This window comes from Felis catus, chromosome B4 (genome assembly GCF_018350175.1).
Source record: "Felis catus isolate Fca126 chromosome B4, F.catus_Fca126_mat1.0, whole genome shotgun sequence".
Lineage (NCBI taxonomy): Eukaryota > Metazoa > Chordata > Mammalia > Carnivora > Felidae > Felis > Felis catus.
Window position 1 is genome coordinate 59,954,488 of NC_058374.1, and position 24,267 is coordinate 59,978,754.

General features: G+C 38.4%; 1 protein-coding gene across 8 annotated transcripts in view; it reads right to left on the bottom strand.

The window, feature by feature from the left end:
* The window catches only part of ITPR2 (inositol 1,4,5-trisphosphate receptor type 2), a 489,277-nt gene that overhangs the window by 350,925 nt on the left and 114,085 nt on the right, over positions 1–24,267 (bottom strand). For all 8 annotated transcript variants that reach the window (XM_045061584.1, XM_019834732.3, XM_019834731.3 and 5 more), the window contains 2 exons: positions 13,125–13,169; positions 2,716–2,867 (listed from right to left, as the gene is read on the bottom strand). In XM_045061584.1, coding sequence (XP_044917519.1) covers positions 2,716–2,867; positions 13,125–13,169 — 197 coding nt within the window. The remainder of the gene's footprint in view (positions 1–2,715; positions 2,868–13,124; positions 13,170–24,267) is intronic.

Consider the following 24,267-nt stretch of genomic DNA (forward strand, 5'->3'; position numbering starts at 1 on the left):
GCCTCTCCAGGCAATGCTGATTTGAGAACCACTGACTGAGTGGCCATGTCAGTTAACACAGCTATCTGATCGTAGTTTCTGTAGCGTAATCATTTGCGTGCAAAAGTATTCTTTCAGTGAGAGACTCTCATTATGATTTTGGGGGCAACTGTTCATGTAGAACTTGGTCAAAGTTGACAAGTAGATTTCTTCTTTTAACCTTCATCTTTTCTGTTAGGGTGGGTCAGTTGTTAGCTTGCAAAAGGGAAAACACCAGCATGTTAGTACCCTTCTGTATCCCCATGCCTCTTCCATCGCATCTCTAATAACATGTTTACTTTTGAAAATAAATATGAAAAAAGTAAAAAAAAAGTTGTGGTTTATATATACAATGGAATACTACTTGGCAATGAGAAAGAATGAAATCTGGCCATTTGTAGCAACGTGGATGGAACCGGAGGGTATTATGCTAAGTGAAATAAATCATACAGAGAAAGACAGATACCATATGTTTTCACTCATATGTGGATCTTGGGAAACTTAACAGAACACCATGGGGGAGGGGAAGGAAAGGAAAAAAAGAGTTAGAGAGGGAGGGAAGCAAACCATAAGAGATTCTTAAGGACTGAGAACAAACTGAGGGTTGATGGGGGTTGGGGGAGAGGGAAAAGTGGGTGATGGGCATGGAGGAGGGCACTTGGGATTAGTACTGGGTGTTGTATGGAAACCAATTTGACTATAAATTATATTTTAAAATAATAATTTAAAAAATACAGTAGTGGCCTTAGGAAGAAAAAAAAAGTATATACAGCCAATCTTCATTATTTATGGATTCTGCACTTGTGAATACACCTATTCCCTAAAATGTATTTGTAACCCCAAAACAAATAGTCAGGGCACTTTTGCAATCATTCTTGGACATGAACAGAATGGCAAAAAATTTGAGTCCCCACTGTGCACATTTCCAGTGAGGCTGAACAAGGCAACACTCTGCCATCTCGTTTCTGCTCCGACTATAAATAAGCATCCTTTTCATGATCTATCCAGTGCCATGTTTTTCCAGATTTCTGTGCTTTTTGTTGATGAGTCTGCTGTTTAAAACAGCCTCAGGCATAGTGCTGCAGTGCTGTCCAGTGTTCCTAAGGACAAGACTGTGATGTGCCTTATGGAGAAAATACTTATGTTAGATAAGCTTCATTCAGGCATGATACGGTGCTGATGACTGTTAGTTTAACGTTAATGATTCAACAATAGATAAAAAAAAATAAGGTGTCTTTAAACAAAAATACACACAGCACAAGATTACATGTTATTGACTGATGAAAATATTGTGACCAGAGGCTCATAGGAACCTAATCCTTCATGTCTTCTAGGAGCAATGGCTCGGTATTTGCTATTTCAGTGTACTGGGAAAAAAAAACAGAACCAACTGTGTATGAATTGTGAGGGAATACTGAGAAAGGACAGCTAGAACTTGATCCAACTCAAACATTATCATCTTAGTGACCTTTTATTATTATCATTTCTTTAACAAATATGTATAAAATACCTGCTAAAACAAAAGCATTGTGATAAGTTCTCTGCCTCCAAGCTGCTGAGAGTTAAGTAGGAAATATAAGACATAAATAAATCCTACAACAGGAGGCAAAAAGCATTAAGACCAATAAGACCCAAATAAAATGCCAAGGGACTCCAGGAAAGAGAGAGGCTCAATCAGCATCATGACTTTGTTCACTCATAAAGGCAGGTGCAATAGAGACTGATTTTCAAAACTGTAAAATAGCACAGGGGCTCCTGGATAGCCGAATTGGTTAAGTGTCCTACTTCAACTCAGGTCATGATCTCACGGTCTGTGGGTTCAAGCCCCGCGTCTGGCTCTGTGCTGACAGCTCAGAGCCTGGAGCCTGCTTTGATATCTGTGTCTCCCTCCCTCTCTGCTCCTCCCTTGCTTGTGTTCTCTCTCTCTCTCTCTCTCTCTCTCTCTCTCTCTCTCTCTCTCTCTCAAAATATTCATTTAAAAAAAGAATACTTAAAAAAAAGAAGGTAAGACATTCTCTTACCTTATGTTCTGGCTACCTCATTACCAATTCCACTTCCCCATCCCTCTCTCACTTAGGTCCCAAATGTCCTAAATTAGAGAGGCCATTTCTGAACACTAATACCTAATACAACTCTGCCGTTTTTTTCAAAGCAGTTTTATTACCTGCTCTGGTATTTTATGTTTATTTTTCTATTGTCTCTATTCCTCATTTGAAATTAAGTATAGAACCAGTTTGTTCACTGTTCACTTCCCAGTGTCAAGGGCAATGTCTGTTAAGTTCAGTAAAGGTTTGTTGACTGAATGACTAAAGAAATGAACACATGGATGAATGAATGAATGAATGAATGAAATCTGAAATTTGACATAATAGAAATAAATGATATAAGTATTAATAGAAATTCCCCTAGATTATTTTTCATGTTAGAAAGCAAAGGCCATACCAGTAATAAGAATAAATAATCGTCATGAATTTTTCACAGTTTCTTCGGTCCTGCACATTTTAATTATTTATGAGAATAAAACAAACTATGTTAATCTTCTCACAAGAGAAGCATGATTTTTACACACTAGTTCACTTATGCTTACTCCACTGATATCACAAAGTTCCATTAACGTTGTATTTTCATTCCTTATCTCCCATTACAATCACTCAAAGAAATGTTTTTATTTAGCCGTATACATATAATTGTTTTTACCTTGGGACCAGGCAGTCAGCTCTCTGAAGAGTTGTGGCATCCAGTTCAAAGAGAGATGCAATATCATTTCCATGAGGTACTGAGACTAAAGTGTACATGATCTTTTCCCCTGCCTGGCGTTTCTTCTTTGAAGTTGGAAGATCTCCATCTCTCTGTTGAAGAGTCACAAAGTTACCTACTTTTGTCAGGTTTCTTCCTAAACTCTTCAATGAATCAGAAGGTGGGATTTAAATGTGAACAGCGTCTCTTCATTGGATTATAGAGATGTCTGTTTTACATCATCCAAAAAGGGCAGGTGAAGCCTCATAATCTTAGAGGTAATTATTACCAAGTGATAAGTCACACATTCATGGAGGGAAGGCCTGATCTGGGCAAATAACCAACGCACTAACAGTCATAAGAGTTGTGCTCCCTTACCTTGTCTTAAACCTAGTTACAGAGTAGTTTTAACCATTCCACATTTAAGACGAACAGACAAGACATAGTATGTTGAATCATCCAGATTTCAAAAACTAAAGAGTCAACCTGGTAGTGTTTCAAAGTTCCTGACTAATTTCCAAAACATAACTGGGACATTATCCTGAAGAGAAAAGGAATCAACAGCAATATTCCCATTCAGTTCATCAACTTGTTCCATTAAATCTGCAAACATACTATCGTGGCATATCAAGTGAAATAAAGTGGGATCTTCACAAAAGAAGTCTTCACAATGATGTGAAACTCAGTCAACATTTCTAGTACACCCTCTCTTAAGCAAGTGGCCACACAAGAATGGTAATTACATATTTCTACTTAAACCAAGTCTCAATCCCTGTGGAAGACTATGATGAGGCAGAAGAAACCAAAATGTGATAGAGCAAATGTAATAGAAGCTTGGTAATTACACGCATCCTATAAGCATACATATTTATCAAAAGAAACAAAATTCAAAAATGAGAGAAGAGAAAGAGTATCACTGTACTGTCACAGGAAGTTGAACAAAAGTGGACAAGAGAAGTGGTGTTCCAAAGGCAAATGAAAGCAGGCCGTGCCCAATGACACGCGGTTATTTAATGGCCACTATGACAATGAGATATCACAGCTGATCATTCCAAAACATTCACTCGAAGTTCCATCCCAAGATTGTGAATATTATTTCCCTTGTGGTTTCATTCTGATGTCTTCTGTAAATGGTGTGCAAATCGGTAGCACCACTGAATGTGAACGGGCAGAGGAATCACCAGGGTTCCTCAGCAGGAGCAGGGTGGTGAGCTGTTAAATCCCACATAGCCCAGAAGCACCTGGTAGCTCCTGTCATCTTTGACTTATATGTCTTCCACAGAGACCACAATTCAGAGTTGAACAAAGGCAGGGGTCTGGCAAACTCTCCCCAGATAGTTTGACACCCCATAATAGTTGCTTCTACTCAGTAAGCACAAACTATGTTTATTAATCAGAAAAAAAGCATACTTAAAACTTACTGTACATTATAAGTAGGCAAATGGATAAACAAACTATGGGACATCCAAACAGTGGGATATTATTCAGTGCTAAAAAGAAATGAGCTATCAAGCCACAAAGACATGACGCAGCCTTAAATGTGTATTGCCAAGCAAAGAAGCCAAACTGAAAAGGCTACCTACTGTATGATTCCAACTGCATGACATTCCAAAAAAGGCAAAACTATGGAAACAATAAAAAGACCAATAGCTGCCAGACAGTAGGGGGGAGAAAGGAATGAAAAGGCAGAGCACAGAGGAGTTTTAGGGCAGTGAAACTATCCTGTCTGATAAATGTGGATACATGTGTGTGTAGTGAATACATGTCAAATGGTGGCTCCTTTTATCAAAACTCATAGAATGTACAAGGCCAAGAGTGAACCCAATGTAAACTATGGACTCAGGGTGATAATAATACATTAAAGTATGTTGAGCAGTGTAACAAATGTACCACTCAGGTGCCAAGTGTTGATAGTGGGGGAGGCTGTGATTATGTGGTGGCAGAGAGCATATGGGAACGTGTACTTTCCACTGAATTTTGCCATGAACCTAAAACTGCTCTTAAAAATAGTGTCTGCTTAAAAAAGAAAAAAGCAGGATGAGAGAAAATATTTGTAAGTCATATAGCTGATAAGGGGATTATACCTAGAATATATAAAGAACATAAAGAACAGTTACAACTCAAGACAACCTAATTAGGGGTGCCTGGTTAAGAGTACAACTCTTGATTTCAGCTCAGGTCATGATCTCACAGTCTGTGGGTTCGAGCTCCATGTAGGGCTCTGTATTGACAGCACAGAGTCTGCTTGGGATTCTCCCTCCCCCTCTCTCTGCCCCTCCCGGCTCGCTCTCTCTCTCTCTCTCTCTCTCAAAATAAACAAATAAACGTTAAATTGAAAAAAAAAGACAACCCAATTAAAAATGGAGCAAAAGTCTACAGGGAAGAAAACAATCAGCAAAACTAAAAGGCAACCAACAGAATTGGAGAAGACATGTGCAAATGACATATCAGATAAAGGGTTAGTATCAAAAATCTATAAAGAACATACCAAACTGAACACCTGAAAAACAAATAATCCAGTGAAGAAATGGGCAAAAGACATGAATAGACACTTCTCCAAAGAAGACATCCAGATGGCCAACCGACACATGAAAAAATGCTCAACATCACTCATCATCAGGGAAATACAATTCAAAACCACAATGAGATACCACCTCACACCTGTCAGAATAGCTAAAATTAACAACTCAGGCAACAACAGATGTTGGCGAGGATGTGGAGAAAGAGGATCTCTTTTGCATTGTTGGTGGGAATGCAAACTGGTGCAGCCACTCTGAAAAAGAACGGAGGCTCCTCAAAAAATTAAAAATAGAACTATCCTACAACCCAGCAATTGCACTACTAGGTATTTATCCAAGGGAGACAGGTGTGCTGCTTTGAAGGGACACACTCACCCCAATGTTTATAGCAGCACTATCAACAATAGCCAAAGTATGGAAAGAGTCCAAATGTCCATCGATGGATGAATGAATAAAGAGGATGTGCTATATATTCAATGGAGTATTACTCGGCAATCAAAAAGAATGAAATCTTGCCATTTGCAACTATGTGGATGGAACTAGAGGGTATTATGCTAAGCGAAATTAATCAGTCAGAGAAAGACAAAAATATCATATGACTTCACTCATATGAGGACTTTAAGAGACAAAACAGATGAATATAAGGGAAGGGAAGCAAAAACAATATAAAAGTAGGGAGGGGGACAAAAACATAAGAGACTCTTAAATATGGAGAACAAACAGAGGGTTGCTGGAGGGATTGTGGGAGGGGGATGGGCTAAATGGGTAAGGGGCATTAAGGAATCTATTCCTGAAATCATTATTGCACTATATGCTAACTAATTTGGATGTAAATTTTAAAAATAAATTAAATAAAAAATTTTTAAAAATTGAGCAAAGTTTTGAATAGACATTTCTCCATAGAAGATATTGAAATGGCCAATAAGCACATGCAAAGATGCTCAACATCATTACTAATTAGTAAAACGCACTAGGATAGCTATAATCAAAGAGACAGACAATAGCAAGTGTTAGACTGTGGAGAAATTGTAACAGTACGTATATTGCTGAGGGAACATAAAATGGTGTGGCCATTTAAGAAGAGTGTGGCAGCTCATCAAAATGTTAAATGTATGACCAACAATTCTAACTGTAGGTAGCTATCCAAGAAAAATGAAAATACATTTCCACACCAAAACCTGTCCATGAATGGTCACAGCAGAATTTATAAAAGTCAAGATATGGAAACAATCCAAATGCCCATCAAATAATGAAAGGATGAACAAAATGTGGCATATGCACACAATGGAATATTATTTGGTCATAAAAAGGAATGAAGTACAGATACATGCTACAACATTAATGAACCTTGAAAACATTATGCTAAGTGAAAGAAGCCAGACACAAAAAGTCATATATTGTATGAGTCTGTATATGAAATGTCCAGTTTAGGCAAATCCATAGAGAGAGTACATTCATGGCTACCAGGGTCTGGGGAGGGGAGGATGGGGAGCAACTGATAATGGATATAGGATTTCTTTGGTAGATAATAAAAATGTTATAGAATTAGATACTGGCTATAGTTTTGGAGCTCTGTGAATGTATTAAAAAAAACACTGATTTACATTTTTTAAATAGGAGAGCTTTATGGTATGTGAATTACATATCAACAAAGTTGTGAAAGAGAAGGAGGGAGGGAGGGGAAAGGAACAAGGAAGAGAAGGGGAAAAGAGAGGGAGAGGGGGAAGGAAGAGGGGAAGGGAGGGAGGGAGGGAAGGAAGCAGGAAGTCAGAAGTATGCTGTTTCTCTGATGACTGCCATGTAGCTCAACAGGAAAACCCAGGTGTTATACTGAGACATGGGTGGCAAAAAAGCAGTTTTCCCTGGAATGGTGACACAAGAAGTGATAACTCTAAAGGAAAGAAAAGGAAGTTTGTTTTATGTCCTCATAAGATGCAAACTTGGGGAGAAACAGACCAGGAGCATTACAATCACAAAGAAATATCACAAAAGAGCTTTTTCTATACTCTATAATGCTATTACAGCCAAAAGAGAAAACCACCAACATAATGAATGTTAATTAATACATGTGAGAGAAGACTGCCTCATAACGTAGGAACACGGAAACAACGGACAAGATCAGTCATTTGTAGAAATAATCCAAAGGATTCTTTCAATGTGGAAGCAAAGGGATTTGAGAACAAGTACAACAAGTGGTTTCAGTGTTTTATTAGAAAGACACAATTAAAATATGACTTTAATTAAGGAAAATAAAATTTAATCAATCATATTGAGCCATGTTTGAAGAAAGTCTTTATTACTACAAGATGATCATGTAACCTCAAATAAGCAGAGATTCAATGAACAAAATTGAACAGTTTCTCTCATCACTGCCAGCAGAAATGCCAAAAATGAATATTCCTGTCTTTTTGGTGGAATACCGTATCCCTAAAAAGAATATTTGTCATCTAATTTTCTGAGCCTCTTGCACACCAATCTTCCAATTATAACTTAGCTTTTGCTATGGATTTTCCCTTCAAAGAAAATACACTAACTAACCAAAGGATTTATATTTATTTACTTAGCAACTGGAAGGTGGCATGGAGGTTTATACATCAGTCACTTGTGAGTTCATTTAATATAAGCCAAATCCTAGTGCATACACTCTCCTTTTGGGATGTTCATAAAACTAATTTTCAAGACTTACAAAAAGAAAGCCGACCCAGGTTCCTAGATTGCCCTCCTACCACACCCCCTTTAGTATACCTCTCTGGGGGCTCCAAACAAGAGTAGTCAGGGACTTCTCTATTTTGACACTCTTATAATGAACAATAAAATTTTTGCCAGACATAGAAAAACCTTCATTAGGGCTAATTAAAAGAGGTCACTCTGTATTATTCATACTATTTAAGACCTGTGGTTTAGTTTTAATTACATAGTATAAGTGGAATGTACAACTATACCCCTAAAGGTATAGGTTCCTGGGGCGGGGGGGAGATAAACTCCATTTATAAGTAGCATAACATAGATAAACTCCACTGATAACATAGATATTTATAAGTAGCATATTTATAAGTAGCATAACATAGTATTATTTTTTTATATTTATATTTATTTATATTTATTTATTTATATTTATATATATTACTTATATATATTTATAAGTAGCATAACATAGATAAACATAGCATAACATAGATAAACTCCATTTATAAGTAGCATAATAATTGTTTATGTGTGAAAAGAACTTCTAACATCCATAGCAGTTTTTAAAGCAATGCCATACATTCTGCTTTTTATCTCTTGCACTCTGTTAATTTGCTTAACAAATTCTCCTTCATAAACAGTTCAAGGCAGCCCCTCAAAATCTGTAGAAAATAATACATGAATAATGAGTTATAAGTATGCAATCTTTTAAATGTATGGATCAGGTTTCAATCTATAAGACTGAAAGATGAGATCTATAGATCAATAAGATCTACAAAAATCAATATTATATTTCTACAATATGAAGGCAGTTCTGTTCAAAATTGTGTGCCTGTAGCTTTTGTTTATAAACCCACCTCTTTTTTAAGTAAGAAAAAAGCCACAAAAACACTAGTTCCCTATACAGAATTACAGAAGCGCAATGCCCTCCCTCTTGTGTCACGAAAATACATGTAAGGTACAACAGAGCTTAGACAGGTGTTAGATTTAATATCAGCTAGGTATCCAAAATATTCTCAATTCAGGTAATGCAGAGCCTCGGGATGTTAACCTAGTCTGCTGGGCTCTTATAAAACTAGCAGTTTTACTTGGAAGAAAAGGCACACAGAATCTCGGTTCTACAAGTAGAAAATCCCCTTAGGAGAAGCCAGTCGAGTAAACTAATGGTTCACCCGGCTTCTCCCTCCGGTCCTGGGGCTGCCAGGGGAGACACAGCAGTTAGCCTCCTGGAACACCTTCTCTGTTGACTCATTTGTGACTCATCGAATTTTTAGCGGAGACATCACGTTGCAATCTGTTGTTAGGAGCCAAAGACATTCTGTAAGAAATAATGTATGCATTTTCAGGGCTGATGCAGACCTGTGTGCGGCCACGGCCAAGGAAGCATAATGATGTGCAGGCATCTGTGTTCTTGGTCAGACTCTCCAGGGCTCTCACTGCTGACTTTATGTAACAGACACAACCCTGCCATTTAAAGCTGCAGACACTTCTCTTGCATGGTTCCTTAAAAATCTGTTACTCTTAAACTATTTCCTATGAGGACTCTTTTTCCTTTCTTTTCTTTATCACCTTACCATTGATGAATATAGAGTAAAAACTCATGGAAATGTGGGGGTCTTTGTTCATAATCTGGTCCCCCACCCCCCAAAAAAGTCTATGAGACAGAATTTTCAAATACATTTCAGCTAAGCATCATGGTTCCTAGAACATTGCTATTTATGTGTGTCTGTGCACAAAGACGTGGTTCTCAACAGGCAGAGAGTTTGGACCGCAGCGGGGGTCATTTGGCAATTTCCAGGAGCATCTTTAGTTGCCACAACTGGGGGCAGGGGAGACCACTACTAGTATCTAATACACAGAGTCCACAGATCTGCTAAACATCTTACAATGTAAAGGACAGCCCCCCCACAACAAATAATTTTCTGGGCCAATATATCAATATTGCTGAAATTGAGAGACCCCAGCATCGACAAAAGACACTCCCTTGAAAAATCAGATCACATTCCACATCAATACGGTAATGTGAAAATGGGTGGTGTTATTCCAAAAAAAAAAAAAAAAAAAAAAAAAAATCCCCTTCAAAGAGCCATTTGAAAAGATGCAGCCTTTCAAGAAGGAACTAATGACTGTCAGGTTCCCAGCTGGGCTTGACACAGTTCCAATGTTTACAGGGTCCCTGTGGATGCTGTACATTTGTAAGATTGGAAATAATAGGCTCCTTTGTAGAATAAATACAGCAATTTGGGTCTTAATGGGAGCTCTGACACACACCGCCGCATTTCAGTGGCACCATGCATTAACCTTTGAAACTTCAAAAATGGAAGGCAACATTTTGATAAAGGTTTCTAAATTACAGGAAAAAATATTAACTGGATATTAAATAGACAACATAAGGGAAAATTTGGAAAGAAAATAATTAGCATGGTCACAGTGAACTCAGCATTACTGGAACCCAGATCTGGGGTGAGATAGCATTCTGTTTGGGGAAATTGATTTCGTTTTTCACAGGCTAAGCTCTAACTGCTCCTTTGTTTTCTTTTCTAGACAGAAACATAATTATTGCTAGGTGGCAAATGGTCTATAACATGAGAAGCCATATTGTTAGCTTTAGTGTTCCATAGCTTCAGTTTTATTTACTTTCAAGCTAGGGATTAAGGATAGAAGAAAGATGAAATCAATGTCTCCAGTTGGACATCTCTCTGAGATGGCAGACAAGATCCAGTCGTAAACTTCCACAGCAAAGCAGACCCACCTGTGTCAGATGCAATTAAAGTGCTGCTGGTAGCAACTGCTTCACAGAAAAGTACTCTTTCTCACCTTCAGAGGTGAATGAAGAACTTGTATCTCAGAATATAGAAGGAAACAAATCTACGAAGTCTAACTAAAAGCTTGATGGGCGCAAACAGCAAACTTCACCATGGATTCATTACCTATATTTTCTGTGCTGCTCCATAAACTTTCATACTCTATCACTCATACTCTCTCTCTCCCACTCAGCCCTGCCCAGAAGCATCAGAAGCATCACCAAACAGCATGTAGCTGAAAGGAGATAAGCTGAAAGAGACGTAATTCAACTGCACAATTCGAAGTTGGATGCAATGCCCTTTTAATCGAAACGACGTACATTTTTAGCCTACAAATATCTTTTATTCAAAAAGTTTCCCTTTATCTGATTGAATTTTAACCTCACGGCACAGAGGTGACGTATGTAGGGCAAGCATCCTCATCCCATTAGTCAGGTGGGAAATGGAGTCTCAGGAAGGCTATCTTACATGTCCAAGGTCGTACAGGTTAACAGTGGTGCTAGAAGCAGAACTCCCTTGGCTGAAGAAGTCACATAGAATCTCATAAAAAAAGACCTTGAGAAAGAGAAAGGCAACTCCTGACATCCGACAGCTGGCCTGGTGTGATCGGGCAGGCTCAGTGCTGCCAAGGGCACCCTGACTCTCACAGCCAGGCCACAGTGTCCTCCTGCGAACGTGAACGATTTCACAGAACACCAACATCAGACAAGGCCGCTCCATGCCCGGGATGGATCACGTCAAAACAACACTGTTCCATAATCATATCTGAATACTGACAACATGTCAATGTTGTCCAAGCCATAAAAATGATTCGATATCCCTTTCCCCTAGCTAAAATGAGTGCTTCTTCTTTAGCACTCACAGCGTTAGCCTGGCTCTCATCTACCCTCCCTATAGATAAAAATGTATTAAGATACTTCCTCCTCCTGCCAGCATTCTTATCCACAGTGAGCCCCACTTCTTTAAATCCTCCCCAAGTCATCTTGTACAAGCCCAATTCCTACCATAGGTTCTTTCTAGCACCCTCTGAGAGGCCCCACAGTTCCTTTGGATGTAAATGCAATGTGCAATTAACCCCATTTAAGAACTGGTGTGTTCCTGGCAGTCATTGGCAAGAGACCATCGACCAGCTTATAGTAAGAACCAAAGACTCAGCTTTTAAACATGGTTATGGATGGCGTTTTCTAAATCATGGGGAAAGAAGAACCCAACAATCCTGGGCTAGCTTCTGAAAACCAAGGAGAAAAGAATCCACACAGGGGGAGAAAATTGAATTATAAATAAATGATCCAACCCATTTAATAAGCCTACTTCTATGTTTAAGGACATTTTGACACAAATTAAAGTTCTCGTTGGGCCAAAGACCTGATACTTCAGTTTCACTTCTGTTGTAAACCTGATAGTCAGATGGAGAAAAAAGTCAAACAGGATTGACTCAGGTCCAGAAATTCTGATTTGATTCACCTCCCTCATATCAATATCCTCATAAAACATAAAGCTGAGGGCCAGTGCAAAGACAGTAGTCATTTCAATCAAACATTTCAACTCATTCTGTCAAAAGGTGGAATTTTGAATGCTGTAGTAATCATTCTTAGCAATTCCAAAAGAGATTGCCAAATTCCTAAGAAAATTAAATTATACACTGTGTCTATTTTACATCCAAATATCTAGCTAAATTGCTGAAAGTACATATAGCTATATAGATACACCTTTCTATCCAGCCCACCAACCAGGTTTTGTCTGCATCACACCAAATTGTCCTGAATTTCAGAACTTTCTATTGAATTAAGTCCTACTGTCCTCGTAACATCATCGTCTTTACAACGGTGATGAAAAAGCAGGCTGAATAATAATAAATATCTTAATGAAAATTGGCTTGTAAATAAGATTGAGATGTTTTTTGAGTGTCATGCTTCATAATATCAGAAAAATCAGTCATATAGTTGTTTGATGCCTCAATTTCTCCCCGTAAATAGAACCCAAATTATTTTTAATCAGAAAAGATTGTCCCATTGTGCCCTTTTACTATCATCATACCATAATTCAATTTGTCTTTCCTAATTTCTATGCACTTATGAAAAGTAAACCCATACCCACCATACCTCCCAGATGCCCATGGCCATCAGTGCTCCATCATAAATGGCCTCCAAGTTGCCAGAAATCTCCCTAAATACCTATTAGCAGACATCTATTTATAATGTCAGTGCATCATCTTTTACTTATTATCTGTGATTCATAGTCTCTAGTCAGAGAATCTCTCAGAATCCCTAGCCTTCAAATTTTCTATTAACTTTTCAATTTGTTCATATAAAATATGCACAATATTTTTGGAATTTGTTGGGGAAAAAACAATTCCACTCACCACACTTTTTCCTTCATTTTGAGCATCTCGATAATCAGGATTAAGCTAAAAATAAAAAAAACAGTTTTGAATTGCTATTAACAGCACATTAACAAGACCAATGATCTTCAATTCACTATTGTATCCTTAACTAAACTCAATATTAAAAAAGCCTAAGAAAGAAACCATCACTAAATATTACAATTTAAAATATTACCTTCAAGTTCTAGCTGCAGGAGACATGAGCTAAAATGCCAAGTTTATGGCTTTTGTTTATATTAGCACAGTTGACATCTTTGCATAAGTGAGAGCTGACGATCTCACACCCTCTGAGGAAGCCTTCAAAAGAGTTCATCATTTTGCCCACCACAAAATCTCCCACTAACCAACAACTCTGTTTTTCAAATTAGACCAAAGGAAAGTCTTAACAATGATCTGAGATCATGCTCCACGTGCTCTATACATAAGAAAAGAAAATCAAGCAAAAGAAGAGCCATATACCAGATATATATGTTGGATATGAGGGCTATTGAATGAGTATTGTGGGGTTTAGGGGTCATTCCAGTGAGGCTGATGAGTTTTAGAAATGCTGAGTGTTAATCCACATATTTCCGGCTGGCTGGAATCCATACCTCCTGACTGGAGGTGTGAACAACTGGCTGGAATCCATACCTCCTGACTCCCACCTGATGACACAGTCCCAAAAGGATGTCTGCATTGTACTGAAATAACCAGCTCATAATTTGTAAAACAACAGACTTGTAAGGTGTTTTTATTTAAATAATGAGTTGTTCACTCGATTTTAACCACTTCAATACGAATATGTTCATGTATGTAACATGTAACCACATAAAGTCTCCACTTAAGGGGCTCAGTCACTTAAGTGGCCGACTCCTGGTCTCAGCTCAGGTCATGATCTCACGGATCATGGGTTCGAGACCTGCGTCGGGCTCTGTGCTGGTGGCAGGGAGCCTGCTTGAGATTCTCTCTCTCTGTCTCTCTCTCCCTCTCTCTCTGCCTCCCACCCAGTTCTCTCTCTCTCTCTCTCAAAATAAATAAATTTTAAAAACTTAAAAAAAAATAAAGTCACCATTTAAAATGTAAGATCAAGAGTCTTTCTCAGAATGACACTTGGCTAGTGGCTCTGAGGAATGTCCTCTCTACTTAGTACCAAATATCAATGAAGGTGCTGAAAAAGATCAAGAAGAAAGCAAAGCAAAGCAAAAAAATCTCAATCCCATCAAAAACGAAGACTGAAAAACAACCTAAACCCAAATCTACCATGAATTGCCAGTAATTACAAAACAGCCGATGCTGGGAGAGAAGCAGATACCTCTCCAGTTTTTATCTCCTGGCATTCTTCAACCTCGCTTCAAGCTAACAGCCTTGTGAACACAAGTAAGATACATGCTGTGGTTCCCACTGTTTGTCCATCCACTCAGAGACCCCAAGTGTTTGCCCGCCAAAAACCTACACAGAAGTGTCTACCGCTGAGGAGCCATTGTTAGACTGAGCGGAGACTGGTCTCCCCAGACTCCCATCCACTGTCCCACTACCTCTGTCTTTCCATGACCATCGAGATGCAACAAAGCTCAGAAAACAAATGGGCAGAAAGTCAAGGGAACAGACGATAGCCGAGGGCTTTCTGAGAAGCACTGCCTGAAGAAAGAGAAGAGAAAGAGCTGTGGCTTTGTATGTGGGAATCACACTGCCTAACACTGTAGAAATAGCAGAGAATAGGAGAGAGAAGCAAGTGCAGGAGAAACCAGGGACACAGAGTCGCCATCTGCTGGGCCTGAGACCCGCACTGCAGCGTGTCCTTCAGTCGGTCCTTCAGCTGAAGACTGAAAAAGGATTGAGAATTTTCGAAAATAGAATAGGGGCACCTGGGTGACACAGTCGGTTGAGCGTCCGACTTCGGCTCAGGTCATGATCTCACAGCTATGCCGACAGCTCAGAGCCTGGAGCCTGCTTCAGATTCTTCGTCTCCCTCTCTCTCTGCCCCTCCCCAGCTCGTGCTCTCTCTCCCCGCCTCCTTCTCTCTCTGTCTCTCAAAAATGAATAAAAATTTTAAAAGATATTTTTTTAAATAGAATGAAAAGGGGCACCTGAATGGTCCAGTTGGTTAAGCATCTGACTCTTGGTTTCAGCTCAGGTCATAATCTCACAGTTCGTGAGTTCAAGCCCCACATTGAGCTCTGGGCTGACAGCACAGAGCCTGCTTGGGATCGTCTCTCTCTCCTCTCTCTCTCTGCCCTTCCCCACTCATGCATGCTCTCTCTCTCTCTCAAAAATAAACTTAAAATAAAATAAAATTAAAATTAAAGCAAAAATAAAATAAATAAAAAATAGAATAAAAAGACCATCTACTCAATCCATCTGGCTCTGCACAGAGTCCACTTGCTGAGGATAATAAGGAAGGAAGGAAAAAAAACAACAACATGGGACTGATTAAAAAGCATGTTAGAAGGGGAAATTCTTTTTACAGAGCCTTTCTGAATATTTTCTATGGTATAATGCAAAATAAATTTTCAGTAAATGGTTTGGCATATTCAAGAAAGCATAAGTAAACATTTCCTCTATGTAAAGACAACAAACTACACAACAAGCTAAAATATAACACAGAATTAATTACGTTAATAATAATATTAAATATAAAGAATTATAAAAAGAAATTAAGAAAGATTTCACTAAAAATGAAAAGTGAATACAAAATTAAACTCCATGTTGACAGCAATAAAAATGCTATAGGAAATGAGGGATAAAAAAAAATAAACAGGCATCCCTCAATACAGAGGAAAGATATAAAGAATTAAAAATTAGGAAAAAGAAAATAGCCATGGAGGACCAGAGAAGGGCATATCAATTAACAGATAACCAGCGTCCTGCAAAGGGAAAGAGAAAATTAACAGAATACACAAGCAATAATCAAAGATAATACAAAATAAAGTTTTGCTCAGCTGACAAACTGTGTATATAGAGGTTACCATACCCCACGAAAATCAACTAAAACACTTGATACATTCATTTGAGGACAATGAGCAGGGGAGACAAAACATAAAACAACAGTAGGGACATAAAAAATGGCCAGAAATTAGGTTTAGACAAAAATACTTACCATATAATAGGAGAATGGATAAATAAAAGGTGGAATATTCAAACAATGGAGTACTACTCAGCAATAAACATGATGAGCTAGATATAACAACAAGGATGGATCTCAAAAATATATATGCGATGGGATACTGTTCAGCTATAAAAAGGAATGAAATCCTGTCATTTGCAACGATAGGGATGGGCCTTGACAACATTGAAATAAGCCACAGAAAGTGAATACCATAAGATCTCACTTACATGTGGAATCTAAAACCAACTGAGCTCACACATAGAGAACAGATTGGTGGGTTGCCAGAGGTGGGACATGGGGACTGGGTGAAATGGGTGAAGGCTGTCAAAAGGTACAAAAGCCACTTACAAGAAAGTAAGTCGTGAGGATATAATGCCTAGCATGGCGACTATAGTTAACAAGACTGCATTATATATTTGAAAGTTGCCAAGAGAATAGATCTTAAAAGCTCTCATCCAAGAAAAAAATTTTTTATAATTACGTATGGTGATGGATGTTATCTAGACTTAACTGTGGTAATCATTTCACGATATATACATGTACCAAATCATTGTGTTGTACATGTAAACTAATATAAGTTATGTCAATTATATATTCTTAAAAATGTTGTAAGTAGAAGAAGCCACTCATATGACTCCATTTATATGAAATCTAAGATCAGATAAAACTAAACTGTGGTTAAACAAATCAGGAAGTGTGGGGGAGAGGGTCCAAGGGAGAGGAATGGATAGAAAGCAGAAGCCAGCCAAGAGTCACATGACCGCAGTCTCTCAGGTTTTAGAACTGACTAACAGTGGGAGGCAAGGGAGGGGGTAAGAAAATGGGAATCCAGTTACAAGTTGCCTGTTAGTGCTAGGCCAGCAGTTGGGGAGATTTGAGGCTGAACTTTCTTCTTCTATGGAGACACATTTCTCAGGCTCCTTAAATTCCCTTGAATTACAAATAAAAGAATTAATCCCAAAATGGGATTATTCTTGCTTTTGGAATCCAAGAGTGAAAGGTAGAAAGCCAAAAAGATAGTGAATTAACTGGCCTCCTGTCTACTGATTAATCAAACACAAAAAGACACACTTCTACTTGGTAGTGATGGCAGTTCCAGCATAGTGCCTGGGAGGGGTTTATCCAGCTGTTTTAGCCAAGTAAATCACTGTTTTGTATTTTTTAATTTGTTTCCAATTTGAAGAATTCAGATTTTTTTTTCAAATTAAAAAACCGTGCATACTAAAATGATAGCTAAGTTACTTCCAAAAGATATGCAACATGTTTAAACATGGATATATCTTGTGATCCAAGTTTTTATTCACTAAGCATTGCAGTAGTTCACCACAGACACTGTGACGGAAATTCATACTGGAACCATGATGTAGCCTAACTAAAATGTGTACAGGAACAGGAAGTAACATACCTAAGTCAAACACACAATCACATATGCCCTCTGAAATATAAGTTATATTCTATCACAAAGACTTTCTGAAATTCAGTCTTCACATTTTTCATCCACTTTGGGTCACCCAGTTATAATCCCTAAGGTAAGTCTGAGAACTAAATTTCAGACTCTGCTCTGTGAAGACACACCCATGAGCTTTATAGAAAAGGTCACTCAGCCAACCTTCCCACCTTGGAATTCAGGGTCCTCATAGGTAAAATGAGAAAAGTCTATGACCAAAGCCTAATCATACTAATTATATGTCATTAAATTTTATAACTCGAGTCTTTGGCAACAATACTAAAGATAATGTTAGATCAGTTAGATTTTGCCTCATCTTTGTGTCTCTCCAATAACTAATATGGAGTTATTGCTTCAGTAAATTCATTAAAGGATAATAATAATGAGGAGAAAGAGGAGGAAGCAGAGGGGAAGAAAGAGAAAAAGGAGGAGAAGCCACCCAAATATATCTATGACTATACAAATTTATCAGTATTAACTGAAGACCAAATAAATATATGCTTTAATGTATGTTTTAGTTATACTGATGCTTTCCTTCTCTAAATGAAATAATAGCAGTAATTATTAAAGTAATTAGACTAAGGATGAACCAAAAAAAATATTATTTATAATAGAAAGAAGAAAAAAGACATGGTCATGTGAAGATTCCTGAATCTTTTAGGACGTTAAAGGAAATACTTCCTTATGTTAAAAAATAAATTATAAATCTGGCATTGGAGAGAGAGAGAACTAATATGCTATTCAATCGTTTATTCAATAAATATTAATAGAATATCTATAATGGGCAAAACATTGTGGCATATGGTATTTTAGCAAAGACAAAAAGAATGTGGTCCCTGACCACAAGACCTTACAATCTAAGAGGGAAAATAAGACATAAATACAGCTAGCTGTAATATAAAATAGAATGTGACAAGAGATATAAGGTAAGAATGAATAATTTATAAATAATATAGGTCAGAAGAAGGAGGGATCCGTGGTGGGCAAATTTATTGAAGAATTATTCATGGAGAACGGAGCATCTGAGATAAGCCTTGAAGGATGGGTAGAAATTTAACTTGCAGAGAAGGAAAGGAGTGAAGAAGACAGGAAATGCAGGGAAGATAACACCACATGGGTAAAAAATAAGATTTGTTCAGAGAAGACCGATAAATGTCACTTATGGAATACTTTTTATATCCTTTTAAAGGTTAATTCATTTCCCCTCATAATCATCATAGTAGAATGGATTCTTCACCCCCACTTTACAGATGAGCCCCCTGGGGCACAGCAAGTGAAGTCCTCTGTGCAAAGTCACACCACTGGTGAGTGGCAGGGTCACTGGGAGCAGAGGTCTGACGATTCCAAAGCTACATCCTTTACTTACTATAGCATGTTACTTCTCTCCTGCCTCCATAACGAGGAGGGATGGGATCCAAGCCAGCCCAGACCAATGGGGCCATTAAACCATAGGCTAATGGGTTCACATCTTCAGAAAGATTTTGCATATCACTGGAGAAATGTTTGCTGAAACACTGCATTAAAAATCCTCATTGGCCATGGTTAGTAGGAGATGGAGACAAAGGATGGAAGAGGGGAAGTAACCAAGTGCGGTGGTTCAAGTGAGAGGCAGCAAAGCCCTGACAGAAATAATCATGCTGAAATGGAAAGGAAAAAGCAGACGCAGAAGATTTTACAGAGCCAGAGTCAGTAGAATCTGAATGTGTAAACTGAGAGAGAAAAATATGTTTGTCATCACTTTCAAGTTTCTAACACTTAACTAAGAAAACTGCACTGTTTTATGGGGAAACAATTCAATCTTGGATATAGTTATTGAGTTTCAATGGCAGTGGGACAACTGAGATCAAATTCATGGCCCAGTAAAGCCAAGGGAGTGAGTGACAGAGGATATGAAGAACAAAAACACCCAGTACTAAACCTTTGAAGGGAGCTGTCATTTAAATGGCCAAAGAGGCTAGAAAGAAGTCAAGCAAAGCATGACACAAGTCACAATAGAAAAGTGGCAGAGAAAGAGAGAGAGACACAGAACTATCATAAACACGTGGGCAGTGAAAGCCACGATGGTACCACAATCAAGTGAAAGACAACCACAACTTTCCATGGAACACAATACCAACTGGACACAACACTTCTAATACACGTTCATTTTCTTAAAACAAAAAGGTTACTTGTTTTATGATGAAATGTGTTTTGATCAACTTTTATTATATGTAACATTAAAATCATCACTTGTGTATTTTTAAATAATTATCTATCTTCTTCTTTCCAATGACTGGCATTTCAGAGACAATCTATTATTCTGACTGACAAGTCTAGAAAAGAAAAGAAGGGAAAAATAATCTTTATTGGATGCTAACATGTGCCAGGCATGATTTGCATTCCGACATATAACAGTTATGCATGTGTGTTTAGGGTCTGGTATATATATTCTTCTACTGTCCTTATTTATATATATGCCTACACACACAAACATACAAACCAGGCCCTTTTCATAAACTGTGGCTGATACAGTTGATGGCAAACTAAACATAGAGATATTTAAAACTAGAGCCCTGAGATTCATAAGGTTCTATGATGATGGACAGGTTCTAGAGTACTAAGTTTTTAACTAATTAATTAAATCCAAAGTCAGTTGTATAGTCAGGAAATAAGTGTTTACTGCCATCTGGTGGAAGTCTGGCCTATCTACAAACAAGTAAGCTAGTTGTCTTTGAAAGGGCAATTACAAAATCTTTAACAAATAAAATTATTTGCACTACCCAATGTATCTTGTTTTGGAAAGGATCATTGTTGCTTTAATAATATCCAAAGAAAGAAAATGGAGAAGCAGCAGATCAGAAATTGTGATACTTGATTTATAATTGCTCCCTTGACTATGGAGGAACTATTTACTGAGGCTCTCATATCATCCCATTCAAAATATGATAAAATTACCTGCTCCCCCATTGACCATTGATATGGTTGTGAACTCTCCTGTACCAATAAGGAGATATTGGTGTTTATTGATACAAGTAAAGGATCTAGGGCAAATGTCAATGAGTGTGCTTATAATTGTGCTGTGCATTAAATGCAAATGCAAACATACATGGCTGTTCACCTTCCTTCCCCTCATGTTACCTTATTTTTGTTTGGCCCCATGGAAACTGACATCACAGGAAGACCTAACAATATGGTACTGTAAATGTACTGTAACACAGTATCTGACAAAGCCACAATTGGCTTCATTATCTAATTCACAATTACTTTGTTCCACATTTTGTCCATGAGTTTCTAGCATTGGCTATTTCTCAAAAATAAATTTTGAATTATCCAAAACAAAATAGCGCTACATTTGTATTGCTATTCTTTTTTTTTTTTTAAGTTTATTTATTTTTTGACAGACACAGAATGCAAGCATGAGCTGGGGAGGGGCAGAGAGAGAGGGAGACACAGAATCCGAAGCAGGCTCCAGGCTCCAAGCTGTCAGCACAAGGCCTGACGCCGGGCTCGAACTCACAAGCTGTGAGATCATGACCTGGGCCAAAGTCAGACGCTTAACCAACTAAGCCACACAGGCACCCCTATTGCTATTCCTAAATAGCTTGCAGTTTATGTGCTTTGTCTCTATAATTAAACTACAGAAGCCTCAGCATATGAAATGGTCTAATTTCCTTTGGATAGTGTCCCCTTCATTTCTATACAAGCAATTGCCTTACTGACATTTTTCTGAAAAACTTGGCTACCCTGGAAGTTAAAACAGAATATCATGTTTAGGAAGTATATGTTTAAGTAAAATTTTGAGGTTTTTCTTTTTTTTTCTTCATTTGTGCTTAGATTTAAGGTTGCAGCCCTTTAAACTCCCTGTGAGATTTAACATGGTCATCTATGGATGTCAATAATTTTAACATTACACAAAATCAGTTGTCTCAGATGCGTATGCAGAGGAGATGTCCCAGTGACTGAATTCATATCATTCTCCTCTACACTGTAAACACCCAATGATAAGGACCAATGGTTAATAACCTTTGTTTTCTTCACAACATCAAAATAGTGCTTCCACCCAGTGGGCAGTCCATAAATGCCTGTGTAATGTTGGTAAGACATAGGTCAAGGCTTCTCACCATTGGCACTATTGGCATTTGGGGCCAGATAATTCTTTGTGGTGGGGGCCGTCCTAGGCATTACAAGATGTTTCCCTGCATCCCCAGCCTCTACCCACTAGATGCCAGTAGCTCCCTCTCACCAGTTCTGACAATAAAAATGTCTCCAGACATTGCCAAATACGCCCTGGGGGACAGGATCACCACTGGTGAGAACCACTGGTATAGATGAAGCAATGCAAGTCTAGCATTGAGCCCAAAGACCATCATTATCTTGTTTTTTGTTTTGTTTTGTTTTGTTTTGTTTTTTTAACTTTGGACAAAGTAAATCGCCTCTCAGAGCCTGGGTCCCTTCTTCTGTAAAGTGAAATGATTGGATGCAGACCTTCAATCTCTCTCTCTGATTGATCCTTTAGGTTATCTAGTGTTTACTAAATATAAATTAAATATCAGACTCCGTTCTAGGCGCAAGGCATCCCGTGGTGAGCCCCTAAACTTCCCCCCCTTCAGTCATCTGACTTACAAAGAAATACCAGTTCTGGAAAAAAATTACAATCAATAATAGTAGGAGTAGTGATAGTAATAATAAACAATGCTACTCCACATTTTTTGTCCCCTCCTTCTCAATGGAAGGAAAGGGACTTAATACTTATTGAATACATTTTATGTGCAAAGTGCTAAACGTTCCATATCGTCTTTAATCCCAAAAGAATCCCATGTAATATATACAATCACCTTTTTTACACACAAGGCAACCGATGTTCAGAGAGGTCAAATATTTGCTTAAAGTCAGAGAGACTGTGAGCAGTATACATGGGATTTTTTCCCCCACTACACTAGGCTGTCTTTGCCACACTGGCCAATATAAACACCATATAGTCAAAGGCAATTCAAGAATTACATAATCCAATTTGCCAGAAATGCCTCAAGCACATTAAAAAGTAATATTTCAAGTTATCAATATGTGTGTTGAGAATGGAAAGGATGAGGGAAAAGAGCCTTTTCACTGCCAAATCCTGCTCCTGCAATAGGAACTTCCCTTTAATGTAAAAACAGTTCCCTTCTCATCTAATTTTTTTAAATAGAACTTTAAAAACCTGTCTAGTAGGACTTGCTTTCCCTTTATTACTGCTTCTCCTGCACGGCCATGATACGAAAACTCAGTTCACCTTTCCTTCCGCTTCCTGGCTCCCTTGTCATTCCTCTCCCCAAACCCCCCAACCCGGATTCCAGTCTCCACCGAAAATGCTCTCAACCACAGATGACTGTGTTCTTGCCAAATGCTGTAAATACATTTTGTTCCTGACCTTTTCGGTAGCACTCCCTCCTTCTTGAAAGCCTATCTTCCCTTGCTTGACATTGTGATTCAGCCCATTTGACCTTCCAGTTGCTTCCTTGGCTTCTCAGGCTCCCAATCTGTTGCCCACCCTTTAAAAACTGGCATTCCCCACAGTTCCACCTTCAAACATCTCCTCACTCTCCTCATACTCCCTGATGATCACACCCATGCTGACGATGACTACATCTACTTCTCCAGGCGCACCAGTCCCCAAACTTCCAGAAGATGTGAACACTGTCCCTATCAGGCATTTTCACCTGTATACTTTAGAGCACTTCCAATTAGACATAGTCAAAAGTGAATGGATTATTTTCCTCATCAACACTGCACCCCTTCCCATGTTCCCTAAATTGGTGAATGACGTCGCCAGTTCTCCAAAGCCAGAATCCTACTCCTTAACCCCTAACATTCCATGGATTACCATTTTTCCATTGCTTCCAATGTCCTAAAAATGTATTCTCCCCTTCGCCTTCTTGCCATTACCAATGTCACCCCCTTGGTTCAAATCCTCAAAATACCCTGATGGTATCAGATCTTTCTCTCCTATCTGGGCTCCCTGCCTCTCAGGCAATCCCTTCCAGCTGCTTTACAAAGGCTCCAGAGTAGGGCGCCTGGGGGGCTCAGTCAGTTAAGCATCCCACTTGGGCTCAGGTCATGATCTCATGGATCTCAAGTTTGAGCTCCGTGTCTGGCTCTCTGCTGTCAGCCCAGAGCCCGCTTTGTATCCTCTGTCTCCCTCTCTCTCTGCCTTCCCCTCCCCTCGCACTCTCTCTCTCTCTCAAAAATAAATAAACATTAAAATTTTTTAAAAACACTCCAGAGTAGTTCTATCCACTGGAACTTTCCCTGTGATGATGGAAAATGTTCTGTATTTGTGCTACCCAATATCATGTGCTTATTGAGCCCCTTGAAATGTGGCTAGTGTAACTGACAAACTGGCTTTTTAATTTTAATAGTCCTTATTTTAATTTAAATAGCCAACATGTGGCTAGCGACTACCACGTTGGACAATGCAACACTAGAGTGGTCATCTTTAAACACAAATTTATTTAGAACACTACTCTTTACTTTTAAAATAAAACCAATTCTCCTTAACTTAATATATACGGCCTGAAAAAAAATCAGCTTCCTACATTCCTGCCCCCCCCCAACCTTCTAGCACCACGTCCAAA